Below are 24,323 nucleotides of genomic sequence, written 5' to 3' on the forward strand. Positions count from 1 at the left end.
GCCAGAAATGATAATGGAGAATGTGGAAGGGAATTAGTTTGTGGAACAGGAGGCTATGGAGGCTGGGAATTTAGCAGAGTGCAGATTCTTGTGGTTAATGAATTGCTGTAGCTGAGGGGCTTTGAATCTCATGTGTCAGGGTTTTAATTGATCCCTTGAGATCAGAGCCATGGAATGTTTGGGGTTGGAAGGTACCTCTAGAGATCATCCAGTCCAACCCTCCTGCTAAAGCGAACACATCAGGTCGCTCCTTTCCCAGGTGAATGTCTTGAAGTCACTAGACTGGAGAGCTGTGTTCCTGTGAGACACAGCCCTGGGGAGCTGGGGGATTTTCAAGGATCCTGATGAACAGGCAGTCAAGCAAAGGCTGCAGGAGGCCTGCATGGATTTGCTGGGGGCTCCTACCTGAGCTCACACGTGAAAAGGAGGTGTACAAGAGGTGGAAGCAGGGGCAGGTGATGTAGGACTGTACAGATGTGATTCAAGCATATAGGCCTGGGGTTCGGAAAGCCAAAGCCCATTTGGGGCTGGATCTGAGGGAAACAAGAAGGGCTTTCCTAGTCTCAGGGTCCCAGACCCCTGAGACTAGGAAAAAGGTCTGGGTCAAGGGAGACTTACACCCAGAGGAGGAGGAGGACCAGGTCAGGGAGCACTAAAGAAACTGGATGTTCACAAATCAGTGGCACCTAATGGATGCACCCGCAAGTGCTGAGGGAGCTGGTGATGAGACTCCATTGGCTTGTGGTCCTCCTGAGGCCTGGCAGAAAGCCAGGAGGGCAGGAGCGAAGATCTGGGGAGCTGCAAGTTGGTCAACCTCCCTGTGATCCCTGAGAAAGCAATAGAACCAATAACCCCTGAAGCCATTTCCAGACATAGCAGTAGCGAGCTGACAAGTGCAGAGATGGGGTTTGGCTTTCCCTTGCACAGAGATAAATGGTGTTTCTGCAGCCTCCAATGGATCTACTGGATCAGCAATGACACTACTCCTGTTCCACCAGGCCGTGCACAGAGGGGTGATCCTGATGCCTGCAGATCCCTGCTAGTGTTTGGGGTCCAGCATTTCCTGATACTCTCCTGGCTAGAAACAAATTGCTTTGACCACTTGCAGGCAGCAGTTTGGGGAAGGTCTTTAAAGGCCAGGAAGAGCTCCCAGGGCTTCTCCAATTTCTACCTCCCCAAATATCCTAACAGCCTCCTTCATCACCATGCCCAATCCTTAACTTCTGTCAAGGATTAAACTGGGACAGTTGCCAGAGCAAGCTGGCGAAGGGAAGCACCTTTTGGAAGGGGCTGGTGGACTGTGATCTGTCACTCATCCTGGAGGGCTCAAATCCAAAGCGAGAGAGACATGGTCCTGACCGCATCCCTTCTGGAGCTCAGGGAGCATTTGGACAATGCTCTCAGGCACATGGTGGGATTCTTGGGGTTGTCCTGTGCAGAGCCAGGAGTTGGACTCAATGATCCTTGTGGATCCCTTCCAACTCAGGATATTCCATGAATCTATGATTTTGAAAGGCCCTTATTCCCTTGTCAGTTCTTGTGCTATTAGTGACTCCAAGAATCAATCAGTACTGAAGGGGATCTCATAGAGACAGGGCTGTTTTGGCTAAGTTGGAGTAACTCAGCAAGAATTGGCAGTTCTGTAGATGGTGGGGGGCTAATTTGGCACTCGGCTCAACTCTGAGCTTCCTCCAGCTGTGCCCTTGGAAAATTTGTTCCCTCCATGACACCATGCTGGCGCTACCAGTGGTTGTGGTACCAGCTGTAGCTGCTCTTTGCTCTGCTGCAAATCCCATTATACCCCAGTTTTCCCAATAGATGTACTCCGGGGATGTTTAGCTTGGTCTTCTCACTGATTGTCACAAGGTGAATGTGCAAAATCTCTGTTGCTTGCTCTCTGTAGTACTTCCATTAGGATACACAGCATTTCCAACCTGCAGCATGTCAATCAAAGCCCTGGGCATTGCTGTGTGTGGAGAAGCAGCACTTTTGATGGGCATTTGTGCCTCAATGCTCCATGCTGATGCTGAAATTTCCTTGCATTTCCTCTTGTTTTCTTGACCCAGGAGATGGAGGCTGTGGCCATGCAGAGGGAGAGCCGTCTGGACCATGTGGAGACTCTGCTCGCCTCCGTGTACAAGTGGGAGGAGCTGGACTGCGTCTTCCAGCTCTGTGGACTTCAGAAAATTCAGGTAGGGAGCTTCCAGGTGCTTCTCTGCTGTTCTCCTACATCCTCTCATAACTGGTGCTCCCCATCCCCGTGGCTGCAGTTGGATGTGCCCCTCTGACCACATGTCTGTGTCAGTGTCACATCCAGATCGATGTTAGAGGAGCTTGTTGATCGTCAAGGAACAAAAGCCATCCTCTTTCACAGAGTCACAGACTGGCTTGGGTTAGGAGGGACCTTAAAGCTCATCCTGTTCCACCCCCGTGCCATGGGCAGGGTCACTTTCCACCATTCCGGGTTGCTCCAAGTCCTGTCCAACCTGGCCTTGAACACTTCCAGGGATGGGGCAGCCACAGCTTCTCTGGGAAACCTGTGCCAGGGCCTCACCACCCTCACAGGGAAGAATTTCATGCCAGTATCCCATCTAACCCCATACTCTGACAGTGGGAAGCCATTCCCCCTTGGCCTGTCCCTCCATCCCTTGTCCAAAGTCCCTCTCCAGCTCTCTTGGAGCCCCTTTAGGCACTGGAAGGAGCTCTAAGGTCTCCCTGGAGCTTTTTTTTTCCAGGCTTAACACCCCCATCTCTCCCAGCCTGGCTCCATAGGAGAGGACTGTCCTCTTTCTCCTCACCTTTTCCACCTCTGCAAAACCTTTCTGATTTACAGATCAGCCTGCAGAGCCTGAGCATGGATGCTCTTTGCTTTTGTGTTGTCTCCCCTGCTTGGCCCTCCCAGCAAACCTGACCCACAGCAGCTGCCCTGGGAGTGGGGAGCGGCATCACCCATCATAGCTTGCTCTGTTTTTCTTTGCTACCTGGCCAGGGAGACTGTTCTTTGCTCCATCAGCCTAGGGGAGGTCAGACTTGCCTAAATATTTCACATGAAGGATGTCTTCACTAGGCTGCATTCTTGCCTGAAAGATGAGCTCATGGGCTGGCTAGGAGCTCCTGTCGTCAGAGTAACTCTTCCAAGCATGATCCAAACTGTGCCTCTTTGACACATTTCAAAACACCCTCAAACTATTTAAAGACCATGAGAGAGGCAGAATTGCTGGTCCCCTAGCTTGTCTCTCCCAGCAGTGTGCACCTTGTTTCTACTTTGATTTTTTCTCCTCCCCAGGAGGGACAGCCAGTGGATCTTGCACTGAGCGCTGCTCTCTGCCTGGGTTGCTGCTGCCCACAGCAAGCTCTGTTTGCTGAGTACGTGACGTGCCTCAGCATATGGCAATGCTTTCAGTCCTTGATTGTTCCTGGAGCTCTTTTCTGAACCTTTCCCAACTGTTCTGCATTGCTTTTAAGTGCCGACAGGAGACCTGGACCCTGCATTGCCTGTCAAAATCTTGTTCCATTATACATCTCCCTGCTCTGTACAGCCAGGCATTTCAGGCACAGCCCCATGCTGGGGGTTTGCTTTCAGGTGTTTGGCTGCCATGGTTATTTTCTGATTTCTTCATCTTTTATAAAATTCTAAAATAGGGCTAGGCTGTGAATGGATCCCTGTGGAGTGCTGCTGCTTAAAGCTGTTGCCTTTTACAGTGTGATGTGGTCTCAGTTCATAGCATCCCAGAATGGTTTCGGCTGGAAGGGACCTTAAAGCTCACCTCGTTCCACCCTCCTGCCACGGGCAGGGACACCTTCCACTTGAGCAGGTTCCTCCAAGCCCATTCCAACCTGGCCTTGAACACTTCCAGGGTTGGGAGTGGTTCATATCCCTCCCTTTCATGCTTTCCTCTCCCCTGGGCAGTGGTCCCAGCCACGGTGAGGATGGACATGGTGCCATTCCTTGCCTCCTCTCCTGCTCCCCTGTGCCAGCATCCTGGGTGTGATGCTCACAGTGACAGTGAGCACTGGGGCTCACTGATGGGGCTGACGAGATCCCAAGTGAGGTGGCCTGATTTCAGGAGCAGTCCTGAAATCCAGAATCCATGGCTGAGGCCCACAGACGTCATGAGCTGTGTGAGTGTGTAACAGCTTGTTTTCTCTGGCAGTAGCGTTGCTCCATCACGCCACAGCATGGGGCTGTGAGCCTGCTCAACAGCCAGCCAAGGCTCTCATGTCTGGCAGCAACAGCAGGAAAGCTCTGCTTCCAGTCTGAGTCTCCGATTCACTTAGCGTCCTCCGCTCTCCCCTTCCAGACGGATGTGGTCCTGCAGTTGGATTTGCATTACACCCAGCCGAGCACAAAGCAGAGGACTTGTGAAAGCCTGCGAACGACCCTCCAGAAATCCCTGCTGGGGCAGTTTTTCAGCCAGAGGAACGACTCTCAGCCAGACTCCCAGCAAACTCCTGCCAGCACAGGCACTGTGTGCCTCCGGGACACACAGGACCCAAAGGGACAAGGATCCCTGAGGACAGGCTCTGGCCACAGCTTGCCCAGCAGCAGCCCCTCCACCTTCAGCAGCGAGCCCGAGGAGAACGACGAGAGCGACCTGGGCGAGCTCTGCTCGGCGCTGCTCCGGGCTGGCCCCTGACCCTCCACCCTGGTTTTAATTGAGGCAACAGCTCTGAATCCTTCAGAATCCACAGCTGCCTCCCAGTCTCGGCATCACCCTGTCCCAGTGAGGCCAAGGATGCTTTCCTGGAAAGGCTTCTCCCATCTGCACCCTGTGGCGTGCGGGGCCTGAAGCCCACTGGGACTACCCCCAGTCCCACGTGAGCGTCGGGATCAGTGGGGAGTCACTGTGGTGTCTGCAGAGGACAGGGCCACCCGGCCAGTCATAACACTGCCAAGGCACTGCTGCAAGTCAAGGGCACTGCTGGTATCTTCTGCCCGAAAACAAACGTTGCAGCATTAAATGTGATGAGAAACCCCCAAACACTACAGCCCCAGCTCCAGTCCCAGCCGTGGCTGCTGGCTGCCACCACACCTGTGCAAGGGACACGGGGCTGCACCAAGGGGACCAGGTGAAATGGTGTGAGCTCTCCCTGGGGTAACAGTGTTGCTTTTTTCCCATGCCTGTGTCAAAGCAGGTGTTAAGTTATGCATTTATGTGTTTCTGAAGAGTGTATTTATAATTGGGGTGACAGTCACTTGCCAGGAAAAGGAAGTTCCGTCCAGTGTGTGTTTAGGGGGGAGGCTGGTTTTCCACCAGGAACAGCCACCAGGAGTAGCAGGTACACTGACACCTGCCCCTTCCAGCATGGTCCAAGGGGCATTAAAGGGTGTTCAGCCCTGTGCAGTCTCCAGTTTCTCTCAGGTGCAGTGTCCTACAGGAGAGATGGAAAATACTGGGATTGATAAAGAATAACCTCAAAAAAGTTATTATTAGTGCAAATTGTTTTTTCTAAGTGCCTGTCTATGCTGTGGGTAACCTCAAGTACTACCTTTCCTGGACAACCAGCTGTCCAGAGAAAGCCACAGGGTGAGCAGGGCCCAATGGACATCCTGGGTGGGCACAGTCCCCTCCCTGACTGCTACCCTAATATCTGTTTGATAAAGGTGGTTGCTCAGTAAGGGCCTGGGAAGGTGATCCAATAGTTCCACAGGGGCCAGTGACCCCAGTGAAGTGTCAGGTCTCCATCCTTGAAGGTTAGTTCACTCTGGACTGCAGAAGATGCTGGTGACCTGATCCAAGCTGGTGGGGTGCTAGACCAGGGAGCACTGGAGATCCCTTCTGGCTGTTGTGGTCCTATGAAAGAAAAAGCTTGGAGAGCAAAACTTCTTGAGAGGTCAAGGATAGCAAAGTGGAGAGAGGGCCTGAGCTCTGTCATAGTTTAAAAGAGGATTGGAGAGAGCATTTTCTCAGTTTTGCTCTCCTTCAGCAGTGAAGATACATCCCTGTCTATGGTGTCTTTTAAAGCACAGAAAAATCTGAAATGTTCCTTCCAGATAAACCATCCTACAAGTGCTGGAAACCTGTCCAAAGAGAACAGAGGAGGCTTTTATTCTCCTCACAGTGAGTAGAGCCAAGGGAAAGAAGAGGGGCCCCATCTGGCTGCAGACTGGAAAGTCTCTAAGGCAAAAATGTAAAGCTCAAAAAAATAAAAAGGATGTAGTTTAAATAAGATAGACTGATAGAGAAGCTAAACCAGAAAACAATAAACTAGTTGCAGGGAGAACCAAAGATCAACTCAACACCAGCAGCCACTGAGGACAGGTCATCAGAATGGCTCTGCAGGAATTTGGGAAGAGCTGGGGGGTCTTGTTGCCTCTGTGAGGGTTATACACACCCTCCTGTACTGTTGGGGCAAGACTTGTTTCTGGCTCACATTATCATGGCAAATGTCACCTCATGTGAATGTTAATCTCATTCAAAGCCAGTCTTTCTTTTTTGTGAATAAAACACTATTGGTGTTTTTGAACGCACAAAGCTTCACGTGGTTCTGAGTTAACTGTGTTCATTTTCCCTCTAATTGCCAGGGTGTGACTCAGTGTTGACCTGCTGGGGTTTTATGCTTTCAATTCTAGCTTCTGGGCTCCTATGTGTGAGCACTGTTTCTTTTTTTAGGTAACTGAAAGTATTGATATTTGGATTTAGAACGTGGATCAAATTACTAGATAGGATGAAATGATGTCAAGGGAAGTGTGTAGATGTAAAAAGTCGGGATTTATCCATCACCTTTGTAAGTCTGACTCTTGAGTGACTGGATCAGCCTTAGTGGTCCTCCTGTCCTGGTGTCAACCACAGCACTTGTCCCTGCTCTCCTGTTCTTTCAATGAGACCCTACAGCCAAGCCCAGGGGAACTGCCGTGTTCCCATGCTCCTCAGATGATGGTGTGTTATGTCTGGGAACATCAGCTGAACTGAAAAGGTGGAGTTTGATTGTGTCCTGAGCCTGTGGCCGTGACAGCTGGAGTCCTTGTAGGAGAAGGTGAAGCTGTGTCTGCCTTCATCCCCCGCTCACATGTGAAATCCATACTCCCTCATGGTGGTTAAACTGTTGAGTGCCTGTAAATTTTCCTGTGAATCTGTGTTTCCATCTCCCAGCATCCAGGACAGAGAAGTCATCCCAGGATCACCGTGTGTCTCTTGACCACATCCTTCCTGATCTGCGGCCTTGGGCTCCACAGCTCCCTGTGCTGGCTGGAAGGGTGGGAAGGAAGGAGCACCCCGGCAACAGCAGGTAAAGTGGGACCAAGAAATCAGCTCCAATTTACATTCCCTCTCTGCCTCCATACCTTCCACAGCCATCACTCTCCACTTCCCTTGTTTCTGGGCCAGTCTGTGCCCAGAGGCTGCAAACAGCTCAGCACTCAGAAGCATTTCTATAGGTAATACAGGTGCTTCCCTTCACCCAAGTCTATATTTTCTTTAAGAGGCACCAAGTGAACCAAAGCTTTAAAACAATATATGATGAAAATAGCAACAGCTAAATGTTTGATAATTTTATTTTTAGATAGGTGCCCTTCTTTTCCTCTCTGCTAGTGCAGATGTGTTGAAGGAAAGGACCTTGGACAACAGCCTGATATGCTCTCCTTCTGCTACAGAATTCATTTGGGAGGCAGTTCTCGGTTCACTTGCTAAGGTTTGGCAGTTTCTGACAAAACAAGGCAAGTGCACCCAAAAGGATTGAGAAAACAAGGCAGGGGAAATCAGGGAATCTGGGAAATGCCATTTCAGTGTGTTACTGGAAAATCACAAGCCTAGCCACAGTCAGGAGGTGTGTTACATGTGCCCTGGCAGATGCACCCAAGCCTGGCACCCTTCTGTTGGCAGCAGGTTCCTGAAGGTTTGTTCTCAGCTGGGTTTTTTGTGACCAAAGCAAGGAAAAGGTAGATTTGTCCCAGATCAGCCACTCTTCAGTCTCAGCCAAAGAGAGAGAGAAGCATAAAGGCAAGTCCTTCGTTGAAAGAGTCATTTCTGCGAGAAAAAAATCAATATGGGGCAATGTTGAGCCATTTTACTTACAAGCTCACTTAACTCTTATCTTTTTGGAACAAATCCTTCTCCCTCACATGAGTGAATTTGAATTTACTCTTCAGAAACTGCTAGGTTCTCCTTATTTTCCACTTAGCGATTTTCCATGATCTACAGAACCTGCCAGATCATTTCCTACTCCACATTTCAGGGCAGAGCTCATGGTGCTGTTGATGGGATACACCTGCAGTGGAATAGAACATATAGAGGGACAGACAGGAAAACTCTGAGATTCAACAGTGCAGTTTTGGTCCTCTTTCCCTAGTTTTTGGAATTAGCTTCTTATACAGGCAGGAGAGGTCCTGGAGGTGTTGGGTGGCCATTCCTTCCCAGGGAAGAAAGGAGCTTCCCAAAGGACAGGTTATCATGGTCTCTGGCAGTTACACTGCCTTTCATGTGGACAAAGAGTGAACAGAATGATCTTTTACACTGATTTGATACAGGACTTGTCTTTTTTCTGAAATGATGAGGATTGCTTTATTAGCTGAGGATCACTTCTGGAACACCAAGTACTGGCAGTCAACTTCCTGTGAGCACAACAGGACCATGCACAAGATACAAGGAGATACCAGGCTCAGGACTAGTGAGGAGGTCTGGAATCATTAAATCCAGGTGCTGCTGTCACAGACAGCCTTTATCCATCATGCTTTGCACATGGAGACACCCACGGCTGTGCTCTCCTCTCCTCTCTCCTAATGCTGGCAACCGTCCTGCTTCCAACAGGAGGTTGGACTGGGTCCCTCCCAATCAACAGTGCTGGGATTCTGGTACCAGAATATGTACATGCTCTCACTGATTCTGAACAGCAAACTGCGAGTTCCAAGACTCTGTTTCAGTGAAATATCCCTACTCCCTGTCCAAAAAGAAAACAAGGACATTGGCTCAGCTTGGCTGGCTCCAAAATTTATGAAACCAAAAACTTATGGCAGGGCTAGAAAATAAGGGAAAGGCGGTAAAACAGTTCATTTGAAAATGTCAAGTGGTTCAGACTCCGTTCTTCCAGGCCTCCCCTTCAGGTGGCTGGTTCACAAATGAAACCAGAAGCATAGTTTTAAACAAAAGAGGTGACTGAAGTAATCCACTGCCAAGTCAATAAACCCAAGATTATTCAAATTTAAAAGGAGCTGAACAGCACTGACCCGCATTCAGACACACTGCCCCTCTGCAGAGAGCTGGGGCACCTCTGGAAAGCAGAGGCAGGAGCAGGTCTGGTGTCTGCAGACCAGGACTTTATATTATTAATGGTGAGAAATTATTGATAGCACAGCCTCTTCATGTTGTCCCAGAGTTCTCTATCACAGATTATTTCAATGACTGTTTTGCCATTGTTACTAATCACTTGAAATTAGGTCTGTGACATCATGTGGCAGTGAAGAGAAAAACATCACCAAACAAATGAGAATCCTTGAAGCGCTTGAAGTTGCTTCTTATCTTCACAGTTTGGATAACCTTTTGCATAACAAGCAACAATTTCAAATATATTGGTCATATCACCTCCTCAAAGAGATAGAAGACACCCTTTGAAATTACAGAGCAGACTTCATGCACAGGAGAAGAGCTGACGTGGTGTCACACAGTAATGAAGAGCCAATGTCTCTTTGATAAAACTGTCTTCACAGAGTTGGATTTTCTTGCAACGGTGTCAGGAATAGTTGAAGAGACAGACGTGTTATTAAGTGGTAAAAATAAACAGATGGAAGAGACAAGTGAGAGATTTCAGCTGTGACTTTCCAAAATGTTTCAGCAAAGAATAACATCCTCATTTCCATTCCCTACCAAAGATGGAAAATAGGAGATACCCACGGGCTGCATGGTCGCAGACCCTTGGCAGTAATGGGGCACCCACTGTAACACTGGACCCTTGTCCCTACCTGCCTGTAGGGTGCATGAGATTGGGCAGTCTGGGGGCCTAGAGAGGGGTGCTGGTCCTGACCTGCTGCTCTTCCAGATTCAAAGTGACCATCGTGGAGAGCATCGATGCCTGACCGTGTGTGTGCACTGCCTTTGTTCCAACTGGGCATTGTGGCCTAGTGTCGAGATCCCAGCCTTTATATCCTCCTCCTTCTCCCACTCTCCCTCTCCCTTCTGCAGAGGTTTTGTCTCACCCCTTCCCACTATGGAGGATGCAGCAGTTTGCCCAGGGCTGTGTCACCACCCTGCCCAACCAGGGGAAGGACGGAGGACAGGCAGGATGGAGATACACTCAGGACAAGGAGATCATCACTTCAGGAAAGACACTGGGGTTCTGGAGTGTGTCTGGAGCACAAGTCTGATGAGGAGCAGGTGAGGGAGTTGGGGGGTCTCAGCCTGGAGAAAAGAAGGCTCAGGGAGGACCTTCTCGCTCTCTGCAACTCCCTGACAGGAGAATGGAGCCAAGTGGGGGTCGGGCTCTGCTCCCAGGGAACAAGGGACAGGATGAGAGGAAATGGCCTCAGGCTGTGTCAGGGGAGGTTTAGATTGGGTATTAGGGAAAATATCTTCATGGAAAGGGTGATCAGGCATTGGAACAGGCTGCCCAGGGTAGTGGTGGAGTCACCATCCCTGAAAGTGTTCAAAAAATGTGTAGATCAGGCACTTGAGGATGTGGGTTAGTGCTGGCCTTGGCAGTGCTTGGTTAATGGTTGGACTCAGATTTTAGAGGGCTTTTCCAACCTTAATGATTCAGTGATTCTCTGAGGTGTTTCATCCCTTGGACTGCACTGGTTGGAACGTGAGCTCCTGCAGATGTGACACTGAAATAGGGTCAAGTGGCAGGACTGTGAGCGTGAAGGCCTTGGCATCTGGGGTCCTCACCACAGCGAGGCATGACAGAAAGTGCTCTTTTCTGTGGAGTTGATGGACAAGGGGGTGTTGCTCCCAGACCTGGCTCCTGCCCAGCCCCAGACATTACTGGAAGAGCAGAGGGCAGCTTCTGCTGTGTCACCGCAGCCATCACCTGCCTGCCTCCCTTATTCTTCTGTGTCACTTAATATCAATTATAAAATATTAAATCAGATAAATACCTTTGACCTTTCTGGATGATAAGAAAAGACATTGTTCTGCCTCCTAAAATGCCGTTGTTTTCGCTAGAAAATGCTAATGGGATAATGTAAAGGTTATTTCAGCCTCCTCTCAAGTCTGGAGACGTGGCAAAACAATCACGATGCCCTTTGTTTATACCTTTTTAATGACTGCTTTTAGCTCGAGGTATCTGAGGCCTCTGCATCTTTTCAGGTGCTCATTTAGGGAGTCTTTGGGCTGCTTTTGGGGGGAAACATTCCAGGGAATGTAAATGTGCTTGTAATATTAGGAGTTTGGAGGAGAGCTGGAGTGGTGGATATTAGGAAAGATTTCTTCCCTGAATATTCTATGACATAGCAAGATGCTCCAGGAGAAGGTGAGACATGCTACAACCCAGACAGGCCAATTCCCTTATTACCTGTTTCCTTCCTACCCCAAAGCTGTAGGTTATAATTTTACTCTGTCTACCTCACTGTGTTTTTACTCTTTGTCTTCATCAATGCTTTAATGAGCCCTACTCAGCCCTTTCACAGGAAGAGGTTTTATAATCCACAACGCAATAAGGCTGCTTATTCATTCTTGGCTCCTCTCCACTATTTTCCCTCCCAGGAAATGCTGCTGCTTCCCAGTGCTGCAATGGGAGTGTTGAGACCATTTCTCTGCTGCGCTGCCGTGAGTCAAGATGAGTTCAACCTTTGGAAAATTGTTTCTTGAAGGCCAGAGACATTTGTTTGTCCTGTAGTTAAACATCTTTCACTGACACATCGGAACCACCACAGCCCATCGTTTAGTGTCCTGAGTGACAGCCCAGTGTAAGTGAGGGCCTGTGGATACCTAACAGGATAAAAAAGGACACAAAAATGCTCTAATGTTCACAGTTAATGGGGTCAATGGAGGCCCACGATGGAAAACTTCATTTTCAGATGACTTTTGACTGTTCTATTGCAGTGCTTTCTCAGCACAGTCCCTCATGGTTTTAAGGCATAAAAAGAATTTTCTCCTTAACAAATCTTAAAATTGTTTTCTTTTTTTTTTCCTTGAAGAGCCCAATTAAAGCCAGGTTTGAACTTAAAGACAAAGCAAGGTGAGATATCATGTGTGAATTCCCAAGGTCCTTCTCCCTCTAGGGATAAAAAACAGAAGTTCTGGAGAAGAAGGGAAAGAAAGTCACTGGCACACATTTGCTCAGGGGAGACACACAGGGGATACCAGCTCCTGATGCAGATGCCTTAGTATGACAGGGTGGAGATCAAACACAGGATTTTTTTGCCTCACTCGTGGGATTCCTAGGAATTCACAATGTTTGGAGAGCAAGAAGACAAATCCTTTGGTTGCTAGCTATCCTCTTATCCCTAGTTATGAAGAAAAGCCTCTGCCCCAGACTGGGCAGAGTTTAAAATCCAGTCCTGCTCCTCAGTGCAGGCTGTGGGATAAAGCCTCAACATGTACCACCCTGCCTGGGGCTGGACCCACCCCACTGCAGATTAAATTTCTCAGATGCCTCACAGTCCACCGGAGACCTTTTCCAGACCTTTCCACTGTGCTCCAGGAAGGATCATCAGGGCTCCTGTGAGCACCTGGGAAAGTGCCTGAGGTAATTTCAACAGCCAGGAGCAGAACAAGAGTGCTCAGGTATGAATGGGCTGGGGCAGAAATGACATGGTCAGTCAGGGGGCTGTGCACCAGAAGCCCTCACTTCTGACCTATTTTATCCTTACTCTAGCACTGGAATTAGCTTCTGTACGTGATTTCAGTCCTACATCTTGTTTTAGGCTACATTGCCCTTAATCCTTGTTTGACACCTGGAAGTATATCCATACATTCTTCTAAATGCCTCCACTGCTCTGGGAGATAATTTGCATGCAGAGCAATTTCACCTACTCATTTCTTCTTGCCTACCTTACCTCACTTCAGACATGGTTGTGTTTCCTACCTTACTTCAGACATGGTCGTGTTGGCTGCCTGTTCCTCCTGTTGGGATAAACATCTCTCTCACCCCTTAGCTATGCCTGCACCACACACCTTGGCCACCACCTACAGTCCTATATCCCTGTTTTTTGTGAGCATGCAAAGCACTCTCTCAAGCTTTCTTGGAGAGGCTTTTCAAGATACAACTGCACTGATATTGCTTGGAGGGTGCTACCTGCAATTTAAGACAGAGAACCCTCACGGAATTAACTCTTCTTGCAGTTTTCTCAAGCTTTGGTTAAACTTCCTGGCAAAGTTCAGGGGAGTTTCCAGGAGCAACATGGCATATGTGGCTCGATGCCACTGGTCTCCCTGCCCCAGCAGTTCTTCCTCTGGCTGGATCCCACCTGGGAGCCAACAGTCTTCACTTTTACCCACACAACCATTTGTGGGACTATGTCTAAACTGAACTCAAATCCTAGGGTCGCTTTTGGGCCCCTCACGACAAGAAAGACATTGAGAGGCTGGAGCATGTTCAGAGAAGGGAAGGGACTTCAGCTGGGGAAGGGGCTGGAGCACAAGTCTGATGAGGAGCAGGTGAGGGAGCTGGGGGGGCTCAGCCTGGAGAAAAGGAGGCTCAGGGAGGATCTTCTCACTCTCCGCAACTTCCTGACAGGAGGGTGGAGCCAGGTGGGGATCAGGCTCTGCTCCCAGAGAACAAGGGACAGGATGAGAGGAAATGGCCTCAAGTTGTGTCAGAGGAGGTTTAGGTGGGATATTAGGGAAAATATCTTCATATAAAGGATGGTCAGGCATTGGAAAAGGCTGCCCAGGGCAGTTGTGGAGTCACCATCCCTGAAGGGATTTAGAAGATGTGTACATGTGGCACTTGGGAATGTGGGTTAGTGGTGAACACTGCAGTGCTGTGTTAATGGTTGGACTCAAAGGTTGTAGAGGGCTTTTCCAGCCTAAACGATTATATGATTCTATGATGAGGAATGATTCAAAGTTTAATTTCTTCCCTGAAGAGGTTTACAAGCCCGGATTAGTAATCTCCAGTTCACAGAGCTGTCCCACTGCCACCACATGGGGCAACTGGAGATGCAAAGGCAAGAACAGCTCAAGGCAGCCTTGCCACCCTGGGAAAAGCATGGGAAAACCATAGTTTCCCCTGGCCACTGCAGACCCGAGGCTGCAGCCACATGAAACATCGCTTCAGCAGGAGAGCATCTTGATAAAGTCCTCTTGCCATAGCCTGGAGCATGGGAGTGAGTCCATTTGGAGGCAGCTGGAGAAGAAGAGGGGCGCTGTGAATCCTGCTCCTGTTCAGCAATGTGAACCCTGCTCATGTTCAGCAGTCATGTAGTGCCTTACAAGCATCACCACTACTTGGGCAAAGCAACACAGAGCCCGGGGCGCAGAGGATTGTGCAAAGGGTCCTTGCTTGCCCAGACCTTGGAGCGTGTTCGTACTGCACCAGAGCCTGCAGTTCTCATGGGTGAAGAAAACTGGCTGTCTGGAAGTTATTTTCCCAGTTTTCCAGTCGAGCAGTAGAACAGGTTTGGTATTGCGCTAGTGATATGGGCAACGTGCATCCTTGGCACTTCAGCAGGGTTTGACTGCAACCTCCCTGCAAGAAATCAGCCTATCTCATCACGTCTCCACCTGGGAATCCAACAAATTCCCACAAGTGGGATTTAGAAGCGTAGCGGGGCATGAAGCAGTTCTTCTCCAATAGGATTTTGCCACATTAGTGTTCTTATTCCTGTTCTCAAATTTGCTAGGATACACAGGTTTGTTCCCTTCAATTTGACTCAGGAATTTGAGGTCAGGGCTCCGTGGTTGCAAGAGAGTACCATGACCAGTACAAGCTGTCTTGAGCATGAATTTGGAGTAGAGGCAAGTTTTTACATGTTCGTGGTGGATCAGTACAGAGGGATCTTCAATGAAGAGATGCATTGGCTCATCCATATTTGTGTCAATAAGGAAAAAGAGGCAGAAAAATCAGTTTAGGGCAATGCAGAAGGCATGCCCTGGGAGCGAGGGAGACCAGACAGCCAAAGCAATAGATGTAAATGGTTTTAAATGTATATAGAAGGCATCTGTGTAATTAATTACCCTGATTTAAGTTGCATGGCTTTTTTGTGTGTGTAGATAACGCTGAAGGCTATGCTGTTATGTTAGAGGAATGTTTGTGTCTGGGGATTCATTCTCACCCTGCCAATAATAAACCTTCCCTGGAGTTTCTGAAACATTAGTTATAGTTTTGTAACACACAAGTTTTGCAACCAGTTCAAGGTAGTTCCCTCTAACGTTGACCTCTGACAGAAACAAATGAATTGCTGATGTGAAAACTGACAGTTGCTGGGCATGAGTGCTCCAGACTTTGTGATGTTTGTATTGTAAATAAAATGGGTCTCACCGTCCTTGCCAGCCCGCCTACCTACAGACACCCTCCGACACAGCCAGCACCTGGGAAGAACTATTTTCCCTCAGCCGAAAAGCAAGCACCAACAACCCCAAGCAGATTAAGAATTAAAAGTGAAGGTCTCAGATGCAGCTGGACATTGAGAGTATTTCATCCAGGGGTTTCCCTCTCTGAGGTGCCACCAGGGCACAGGGGGGCCCACCGACGCTGCTCCAGCTCCAGGAGGCTGCTCTAGACATCAGTTCCCTAGACCCACATCTTTTGTCCTTTCCACATCAAAGCACAGAATCACACAGTGTTTTAGGTTAGAAGGGACCTTAAAACCCATCTTGTTCCACCCCCTGGCCACCTTCCACTAAACCAGGTTGCTCCAAGCCCCCTCCAGCCTGGCCTGGAACAATTCCAGGGATGGGGATTCCACAACATTTACAAAACAAGTCTAAAGGGACAAATTTAAACTTTTTTTTTTTAAAAAAAAAGGAAGGTTTTTTTATTTCCAGATTTGTCAAGTCACCACATTCAACTAAAAATAAGAAAAGGAATTGATTTTTAGATGATGCAGAAGGATATAGACTCTCCTCAGTGCATTTTGTGTCTCTGCTGTCTTGAGAAAGGGACCCCAGCCACTCCAGGGCTGACTCTCCTCCTCGGCCATCTGGGATGGAGCTAAATTCCCACTAGCATTATATTTCTTAATTAGCACAATCCTTCAAATTACCACAGCTTTCCTGCAAGCCACAACTTGTTCAGGACTGTGACAGCTCTTAGTAATTGTGTAACAAATGTCAGCTGTCTTACTAGTACAACTTAGAGCTTTTCACAGGGATGTGCTAAAATTACAGGTTAACAGTTGCAATATTGAAAATGTTTCCTTTTTGTGACTCCCTTTGTGCTTTTGCTGGTTTGGAGAAACTGGCTATCGCCTCCAAAAGGAGAAGGGTGATGACACTGATTCAGAAATCAAAGATGTGAAGCTACAATGTGTCAGTTAGAAAAAAGAAATTTTTTTGCCCATGGGATTGATGACAAATAAAAGAATAAGTATTTAACCAGATGAGAAATAATTGACCAATGCTGTACACCCAGTACCAGGGCGAGGTGGTTAAAATGCCAGGACACAGGAAAGAAAACCTCAAGAAATACTGTTTGTTTATTTATTACGATGGAAGAGTGACATATTCACACCTGGATACAAAATGCTGCAAATCCTCACAGAGTAGTTGAGGTTGGAAGAGACCTTCTGAGGTCATTTGGTCCAGCCTCAAGCAGGGCCACCTAAAGCTGGTTGCTCAGAAAATCCAGACTGCTTTTGAACGTCTCCAAGGATGAAGACTCCACAGCCTTCCTGGGCAACCTGTGCCAGTGCTTGGTCACCCTCACAGGGGAAAAGTATTTTCTCATGTGTATCAGTGGGTGGGCTCCAGTCCTGTCTCTGGGCACCACTGGAAAGAGCCTGGCTCCATCCTCTCTGCACACTCCCTGCAGGTTCTAATAGACATGGATGAGCCCCTTTTTGAGCCTGCTCTAGTCCAGGATGAACAGTCCAAACTCGCTCAGCCTTTATTCATACAAGAGATGCTTCAACTGCTTCATCATCAGCACCTTTATCATCCTCTTGGCTCTTTGCTGGACTCAGTATGTCCATGTCTCTCCCCCAAAGGGGACACGGTTGAAGAATAAACATTCTCTCTCTCATCCCCCAAGCTTGTCATAGAATGGTTTGGGTTGGAAGGGAACTCAAAGCTCATCTCATTCCTCCCCTTGCCATGAGCCAGGACACCTTCCACCAGACCAGGTTGCTCCAAGCTCTGTCCAACCTGGCCTTGGACACTCCAGCACTGGGGCAGCAGCAGCTTCTCTGGGCAACCTGGGCGAGGGCCTCACCACCCTCACAGGGAAGAATTTCTCTGTAATCTCTAATCTAAATCTACTGTTTTAGTAATTTCGATGCAGAAGGCATCAGGTTATCAGGGATGGAAGCCCTTTGTAACCCTCGGCGACTGATCCCAGACATCTCCCTGTCCGTGCTGTGTTTGGAAACGGCCCAAGGGGTTACTGGCTCCGTCACCTCCGCAGGGATCGGGGTGAGGCTGGAGCTCCCCGTATCCTCGCTCTGGGACACGGGTCAACCAGTGTAACTGCGGGCAAACCGCACCAGGGACACAATGACGAAGGACTTTAAGACAGCGAGCGGTGACTGAGCCGTTCTCGGGGCAGGTTTTGGGTGAGGAAACCTCAGAAAAGCAGGAGCGCGGGGCCCGGCGGCATAAGGGGGCGGCGGGGCCGGGCCTGGCCCGGGGGCGCCTCTGTCAGGAGCCTCCCTGAGGCGTGGGCGGCGGTGGCGGGGCCCGGGGGCGGCGGGGCCCTGTGGCCGGGGCGGGAAGGGAAGGGAAGGAAAAGGAAGGGAAGGGAAGGCGGGGCGGTTCCGCCGTGCCCAGCCCGCCCCGTTCCGCCCCCGGCCCCGCCCGCCGCCGCCGCCGCCATGTTGCGGCCGTTGGTGCCCGGTACGGGGTGAGGCCGCGCGGGCCCGGCGGGCCCGGAGGAGCCGCCTGCGTGGGTGAGTCCTGCCCGCCCGCCCGGGCCCGGCTGCGCCGGGACCGCCCCTGCCGCTGCCCTCCGCCCTCCCTCCCTCCCGCCGGCCCCGCGGCCGGGCGGTGCTGCCGCCCCGCGGGCAGGGCGGGCGGCCCCGCCGCCGGCGCACCGAGCCCTGCGCGCCCACACCGGCTCTTCCGGCCCGCGGGGCCGCCGCCTCCCCCCGGCCCCGGCTCGGCTGCGGCGCCCGCGGCGGCCCGGCCCGGCGGCGCCGGCACAAACTAAGTTGGGCGGGCGGCCCACGTGCGGCGGGGCCGGGCCGGGCCGGGCCGGGCTGTCAGCGCGGGGGGCGGCGGGGCCGAGCCTTTGTCTCGGGTGGGGACGGCGTGGGCCGGGGCCGGTGCGGGGGTGCCACGGGCCGGGCGAGTCCCCCGCGGCCTCGCTCGCACCGAGAGCCGCACCGGGCTCCTGAAACTTTCACGGGTGTTACAGCCCCGGGTCCCGCCTGCCACTGAGCCACCCCTCCGGTTTAACCCCCGGCCCGCTGCGGCTGCCCCGTGCCCGTCCCCTCCCCGCAGCCCTGACAGCCCCTGTGCGGCCGGTGCCCCCTTTCCCCTGCCCTCCCCGCGCTCCCCGGCTCCTGCTATCCCTGCCTTCCCAAGGGATTCCCGTGGCAGACAGTCCCTGCATCCCCTCCCGGAGACACCAGCCCCGTGTGAGCAGTCCTTGGCAATGTTTTCCTTTGTACACTGCTGTTTTGGAGAATTATCAATATTTTTTAGTGATAATGTTCATGATAAATAATCCCCCACAGCAGGGGGGTTGGAGCTAGATGGTCTTCAAGGTCCCTTCCAACCCAAGCCGTTCTATGATTACTTTCCTTGGTGTAATTGGGTTTTCATGCTTTCCTACTAGGTGGCAATCTCAAACCTCCTCCCTGAACAGTATGGTACACATTGGTTTGGGAGCTGCAGAGCATCTGCTTCCAGTCTCCAAAGGTCCCTGGGAATAGCACCGCTAGCTAAAGGTTTGTATGGGGCGAGTGTGGGATGTGGGTCCTGTGGTGCCTCTCCCCAACTTGGAAGCTGATCCATGACACAAGGCCCTGGGGTTTCACATCCTTCCCTAGGGTTTTTTTGCGTGGCTTGGAGCCTTCTAGGTTTCCTTAACTGTGGAGAAATGTGCTATAGTGGGGTTGGATTTGCACGTTGAAATACACGTGTTCTACTCTATAAGTCCTTCTTTGCTCATTTTATTCACCTCTTCTACTGCTTTGCCAATCTCAACCTCCATGTTTTCATTAGATTCCAAGCTTGGGGTTTAAGTCCTTTGCACAAGAAGGATGGAGTAAGGACAAAGGCCTTTACTTTCAGCTTTCCTCACGAGCTAGTTTACATAATTTCCTTTAATATCCTTTTTCTGTTTGTTGTCTGTGAACAGAGATAAATTTAAAATTTTTACTTAACACCATTTATGTCATTTAAAAATCACTTCTGTTGATAAGATGCATGTTTTCTAAAATCTGGTTCAAATTTTGCTTTATTTTGAGAAGTTGTAGCTTTGTGTATGACAAGTTTAAGATGCAATTTTTTTGAGAAATACTTGAGTAGAAACTTGTGCTCCCAGGGTAGCAAAGAGAGTAAGTTGGCCTTTTACAGAACTTAAAGATGTACACAAAGCTTCTGAAAATGCAAGGTTTCTTCCAAGGAAAGGGTATTTGGGGATGCTGCAGATACCTGGGATTTATTTTGTCTCAGATTTTAAAACACCCTCGCCTGAAGAGGCGGAGAGGTGTTCCAGAGTGGGAAGGGGAAAGTCAGGAGTGATTGGCAGGCTCCTTTATCTCTGTATAGAACTCAAGCCTGCCAGGTTAAGGATGAAGTGTCTTCCTTGCGGAAGGATTTGTGTGCCAGAAATTTTGGGAGCTGCATGGTGCCTAGCTCTCTTCCAGCTGGCACAAGATTTCCCACCCAAAGGAAGGGGAAGTTTCAGGTCCATGCCTTTGCCAACTGCAGTAATCTGTGATGTTCCCGAAGTCCTTATCGAGTGCTGGGATGTGGAGTGTATGGATAATCTGGGCTTCCAGGGATGTCACACCCAGCTGCGCTTCCTCGAGGGATGTGATTGTAAATTCTTGCACAGCCCTCTGTGGACATTCATATTTGTGGTTTAATTTCAGAAAGAGTTTAAGCTCAGCTACAGCAAGCCACTCTTAAGCCGAGTAAATCTCCATAGAGTGTTTTGCAGTAGATTAACCAAAGCAGCACCTCTGGGACTTGTCTGGAGGCATGGCTGAGCTAAGGCTCAAAGACCACTGTGTCCTTGTGCTCCAGGTTGAAGTGATTTCTCATGGCCAGAGAGTTGTTCTCCATTCCAGCAGCCTGGCCAGAAGGGTTGAGCTTTGTTTGGTTTGAATGTGACGCTTGATGAACTTTTAAACCCAACTGTAAATAATGAGAGCAGCCTTAAATCAGGGGCCTTTTGGGAAGGCATCACACAGCTTCTCTCTCTTCCTCTGTCTTGTCCCACGGTCCTCCTCTCTGCCTGCACCTCTGCTCCCAGCTCTTCCCCCTTCTCCTGGAATCCTGCCACCCTCTCTGTCTCCCTCTCTTGCCGCTGGCTTTGGCAGCTGTTGCAGCCCAAGTCAAGTGAGCGTGGCACGACTTACCTTGCCTGTGGGTGCTCCTTGCCAAGCAGGAACTGGTGCCCTGATAGTTTTGTTGACACTCTTCAGGGTTTTTTTTCCCCTCCCCTACATACAGCATACATCAATGCATGCACATTTGGGCTTTAAATGGAAAACATGTTAAATGAATGGGAAGTCTCTGTATTGCACCAACTTGAAAATGTTTTGATTTAACAGGGGAAAAACAGTATTCCTGACATTAGTGAACACAAATGTTCGAGTGACTGTGCTGTCAGTTTTCATTATGCATCTCATCAGAGCTGATTATTGCTGTAGTAGGTCACAGTGTTGAGTGTCCAAGTCCCCACTTCCCTTCTGGAGGGCTTAGGAAGAGATTGCTGGCTGGGAACACCATTTTTTGTGATGATTTGGATACAGTCCTTTATTCTGTCTTTGGGCAGTTTTGCCTCACATGGTTACCTAATTAAGGATTGCCTCTGTTTCAAATAACCCTGCTTGGACCTGCAGTATTGAAATATTTACTGAAGACTTCTTTTATTTAACTTGCTCAGAATAGGGAGTCATCTCACTTTTCAGGCCTGTTTCTCTTGGGGCACCTGTTTACTCCTGCCTTCCTTCTTTGAAGGACAGCTGAGTTCTTCAGATGTGAGAATCTGCTGAGAGATCTGCAGCAATTAGCTCTACAGAAACCCCAACCAAACAACAAAAACCCCTGTACTAATGTAATTCAGAACCTTTTCTGTTGAGGCTTATGACAGCAGCTGGTTTTGGAGTAGTGATGCACCTGACAGGTTGAAAAGATGTCCCCTCCATGAGCTTGGTGTTGTGTAAAAGGTCATGCTTGTACCAGCTCTGCTGCTGGGGATCCCAGGAGAAGGGGATGCTGTTTCCTACCATGCTGCTTGGGAGCAGCTCTGCCCATAACTGGCCTTTGGGCAGCTGTGGTTTTTATCACAAATGTTGATGCAGATGAGTCTTACAAAGTTTGTCCATGGGGGAAATGTACCTTACAAAGTATTTCTTGTGCTTTTAATTGTAGCTTTCATCATGGGGGACATGAAAACCCCTGACTTTGATGACCTCTTGGCTGCTTTTGACATCCCCGACCCGACTAGCCTGGATGCCAAGGAGACCATCCCATCAGCTGGGGAGGAGACTGAGAATCACCTGAAGTCGTCGGGAATGTGCATCGATGAGAACGTTTCCTTGTCCCACTCTCTGCCTCCCTCTGATGCGCCTGTTGTGAGTGTGATCGTGAAGAACACGAGTCGCCAGGAGTCCTTTGAGGCAGAAAAGGAGGGGAATCACCTCGGAACCGGTCTGTTACACAACGGGTTTCGTGGGTCTGATCTGCCAGCAGAGGCTCATGCTTTAGTCCATAATTATGGCAAGTTTGAGTCAACTTTTATTAATGGTGACAGCTCCAGAGGTTACTCTGATAAACTGGACCAGTCCAAGTCAGAGCCTTTGCCAACATTTAGTCAGTTTAGCCCCATTTCCAGCCCTGAACCGGAGGATGCGTTCAGAGAAAACAGTATTGGGGATAAACCCAAACATGCCCAAACTCCCTATTTTCCACCGCCTTCAATGTATATACCGACAGGAGCTTCAGTCCTGGATCATCTTAGGAAGGTGCCAGAGCCTGAATTAAGCATGTTTGATCAGTACTGTAAAAAGGAACAGAAGATGGAAATCCATTGCCAGCCAGAGAATAGGCTGGAAATGAGCAGGAGAGAGCAGGACAAAGCAGCAGAGAGGTTTGTGGAGTCAAGCAAGGACTTGGTAGATAGCAACAGCTTTCTTGGAGAAGGCTTGGTGTTTGGAGACCTCCCTCGCAATAATTTAGGAGACAGTAAGGGGTCTGTGCCCGAGCTGAACGTGTCAGTCCCACCTCGGCAGAGGTTAAAGCCAACTCATTCCAAATTGTCATCCTGTGTGGCAGCATTAGTAGCTCTTCAGGCCAAAAAGGTTGCATGTATTCCAAAAGGCGATCAGCCAAATCTTACCAAGGAACCTGGTCCTTTTAAAGACGGGACAAAGGGAAGTCCAAAAATGCCCAAGTCACCAAAGAGTCCCCGAAGCCCCTTGGAGGTGGTCAGGAAGGCCAGCAAGCAACCTGAGAGTCCTCGTAGTGTATGCAGTGACAGCAGCGGGAAAGGCTCTCCTTCCATGGCAGCTGGCTCTCCGCCAGCTATTCCCAAAGTTAGAATAAAGACTATCAAGACATCCTCTGGTGAAATTAAAAGGACTGTAACGAGAATTTTGCCAGAAAACGATGAGTTGGGCAAATCTTCAGAAGAGTCACCTGCGGAAACCTCCTCTGCTGAAGAGTTTATCAAATCTTTCCCATCCCCTGACACTAGTGCAGCTATGGAAAGTGAGGCTGGCAGGAATTCAACCAAAAATGGGGCTGCTGTGGCTATCCAGCTGTCAAACGTAACAAGTCCTTACTCAGACAGTATAAGGATGGATATTGCAAACAGTACGTGTACCGTGTCCTTATCTCCGCTGCCAAACTGCGGCAGCGGTGCCATAAAAGTGGGTGTCAAGAGGCAGCAGCAGGGTACGGCGACGCAGCCGTCCAACGCCTCCACCTCCTCCGGCCTTCTTCCCAAAGCCGTGCACTTGGCAAATCTCAACTTGGTCCCCCACAGTGTTGCTGCTTCTGTTACGGCAAAGTCGTCGGCGCAGAGGCGGAACCAGCCTCAGGTGACACAGATGTCGGTGCCGCTGGTGCACCAAGTCAAGAAAGCTGCTCCCGTTGTCATGGAGGCATTCCACAAAGTGCTGCACAGTGCCAACCCGGTGCCCATATATACTCCGAACCTCAGCCCTCCGCCTGACACCAGTATTAATTTACCTGCCTCTGGGTATTGTTGCCTGGAATGTGGGGACTCGTTTGCCTTAGAGAAAAGCCTGACTCAACACTATAGTAGGCGAAGCGTTCACATTGAAGTCATGTGCACACAGTGTTCAACTATGCTCCTTTTTTTTAATAAGTGTAGCTTGCTTAAACATGCACGAGATCACAAGAGCAAAGGATTTATCATGCAGTGTTCTCAGCTGCTCATGAAACCAATTTCCACAGACCAAATGTTTTCACTTTCTCCTACAAGCTCTTCAGCCTCTCTGGCTCCTCAGACTTTGCACTCATCCTCTCCTCCACCCAAGTCCAGTGCTGCTTCAGGAGGTGGGGTGGGGATTTCTGTGAACACTCAGCCAGCCTTGCCTCTCTACCCAGACCCACAGAGGCTAATCCGTCATGGACTTAAGTGTTTGGAGTGTAACAAGCAGGAGCAGGATTATGCTTCTTTAGCAGCTCATTACCAGAGAACCTCAGAAGATAATGAGAGACTGGTAAGTCATCATTTTAATGTTGTTAGTTAAATCTCTCTGAGTTTAAAAAGATTGTCCTCAAGGGGAAAAAAATAGGCATGGTGGTGGCAAATGAGTTACTTTGCCTAAAAAAGTGCTTGTGGGGAGGATTTGGGATGCACATGAGCCCAGACGTGTGAGTGTGAAGAGGCACTTAGTGTTGCTTGCTTGCCCTCTTTTTACCCTTTGCTAGTAAAAAGAGCATAGTAAGGAGACTGGAGATCCTTGAGTATCAAAGGAAGCTGCTGGAGATCAAAGATCTTTTGGATGAGGTGTGCACGAGTAGGGGAGGATCAGTGGAGCATTATCTGAAACAGGTTTTTGTGCTCTAAGCGTGGCTGGAGGAGATCTGACACAGTTTAATGTTGCCTTTCCTGGAACTCGTGCCAAAACCTTCCGTGTAATGCTT

The 24,323-nt window shown here is 49.6% G+C and overlaps 2 protein-coding genes across 8 annotated transcripts in view; both read left to right on the top strand.

The window, feature by feature from the left end:
- LOC116792594 (mucosa-associated lymphoid tissue lymphoma translocation protein 1-like) overlaps positions 1-12,041 on the top strand; it is a 30,767-nt gene extending 18,726 nt beyond the window's left edge. For 2 of the 5 annotated variants that reach the window (XM_032699661.1, XM_032699660.1), the window contains exons 14-15: positions 2,067-2,192; positions 4,302-5,281. In XM_032699661.1, the coding sequence (XP_032555552.1) occupies positions 2,067-2,192; positions 4,302-4,637 (462 nt within the window). In that variant the 3' untranslated portion in view covers positions 4,638-5,281. The other 3 variants (XM_032699662.1, XM_032699663.1, XR_004359196.1) reach the window with 3 other exon arrangements.
- A 5,372-nt stretch (positions 12,042-17,413) lies between these two features.
- ZNF592 (zinc finger protein 592) overlaps positions 17,414-24,323 on the top strand; it is a 36,968-nt gene continuing 30,058 nt past the window's right edge. Inside the window, exons 1-3 of one of the 3 annotated variants that reach the window (XM_032699790.1) lie at positions 17,414-17,584; positions 18,808-18,919; positions 21,579-23,896. In XM_032699790.1, coding sequence (XP_032555681.1) covers positions 21,587-23,896 — 2,310 coding nt within the window. In that variant the 5' untranslated portion in view covers positions 17,414-17,584; positions 18,808-18,919; positions 21,579-21,586. Of the gene's footprint in view, positions 17,585-17,832; positions 17,918-18,309; positions 18,608-18,807; positions 18,920-21,578; positions 23,897-24,323 lie in introns of those variants that run through there. The other 2 variants (XM_032699789.1, XM_032699791.1) reach the window with 2 other exon arrangements.

This window comes from Chiroxiphia lanceolata, chromosome 12 (genome assembly GCF_009829145.1).
Source record: "Chiroxiphia lanceolata isolate bChiLan1 chromosome 12, bChiLan1.pri, whole genome shotgun sequence".
In the NCBI taxonomy this organism is placed as follows: Eukaryota; Metazoa; Chordata; class Aves; order Passeriformes; family Pipridae; genus Chiroxiphia; species Chiroxiphia lanceolata.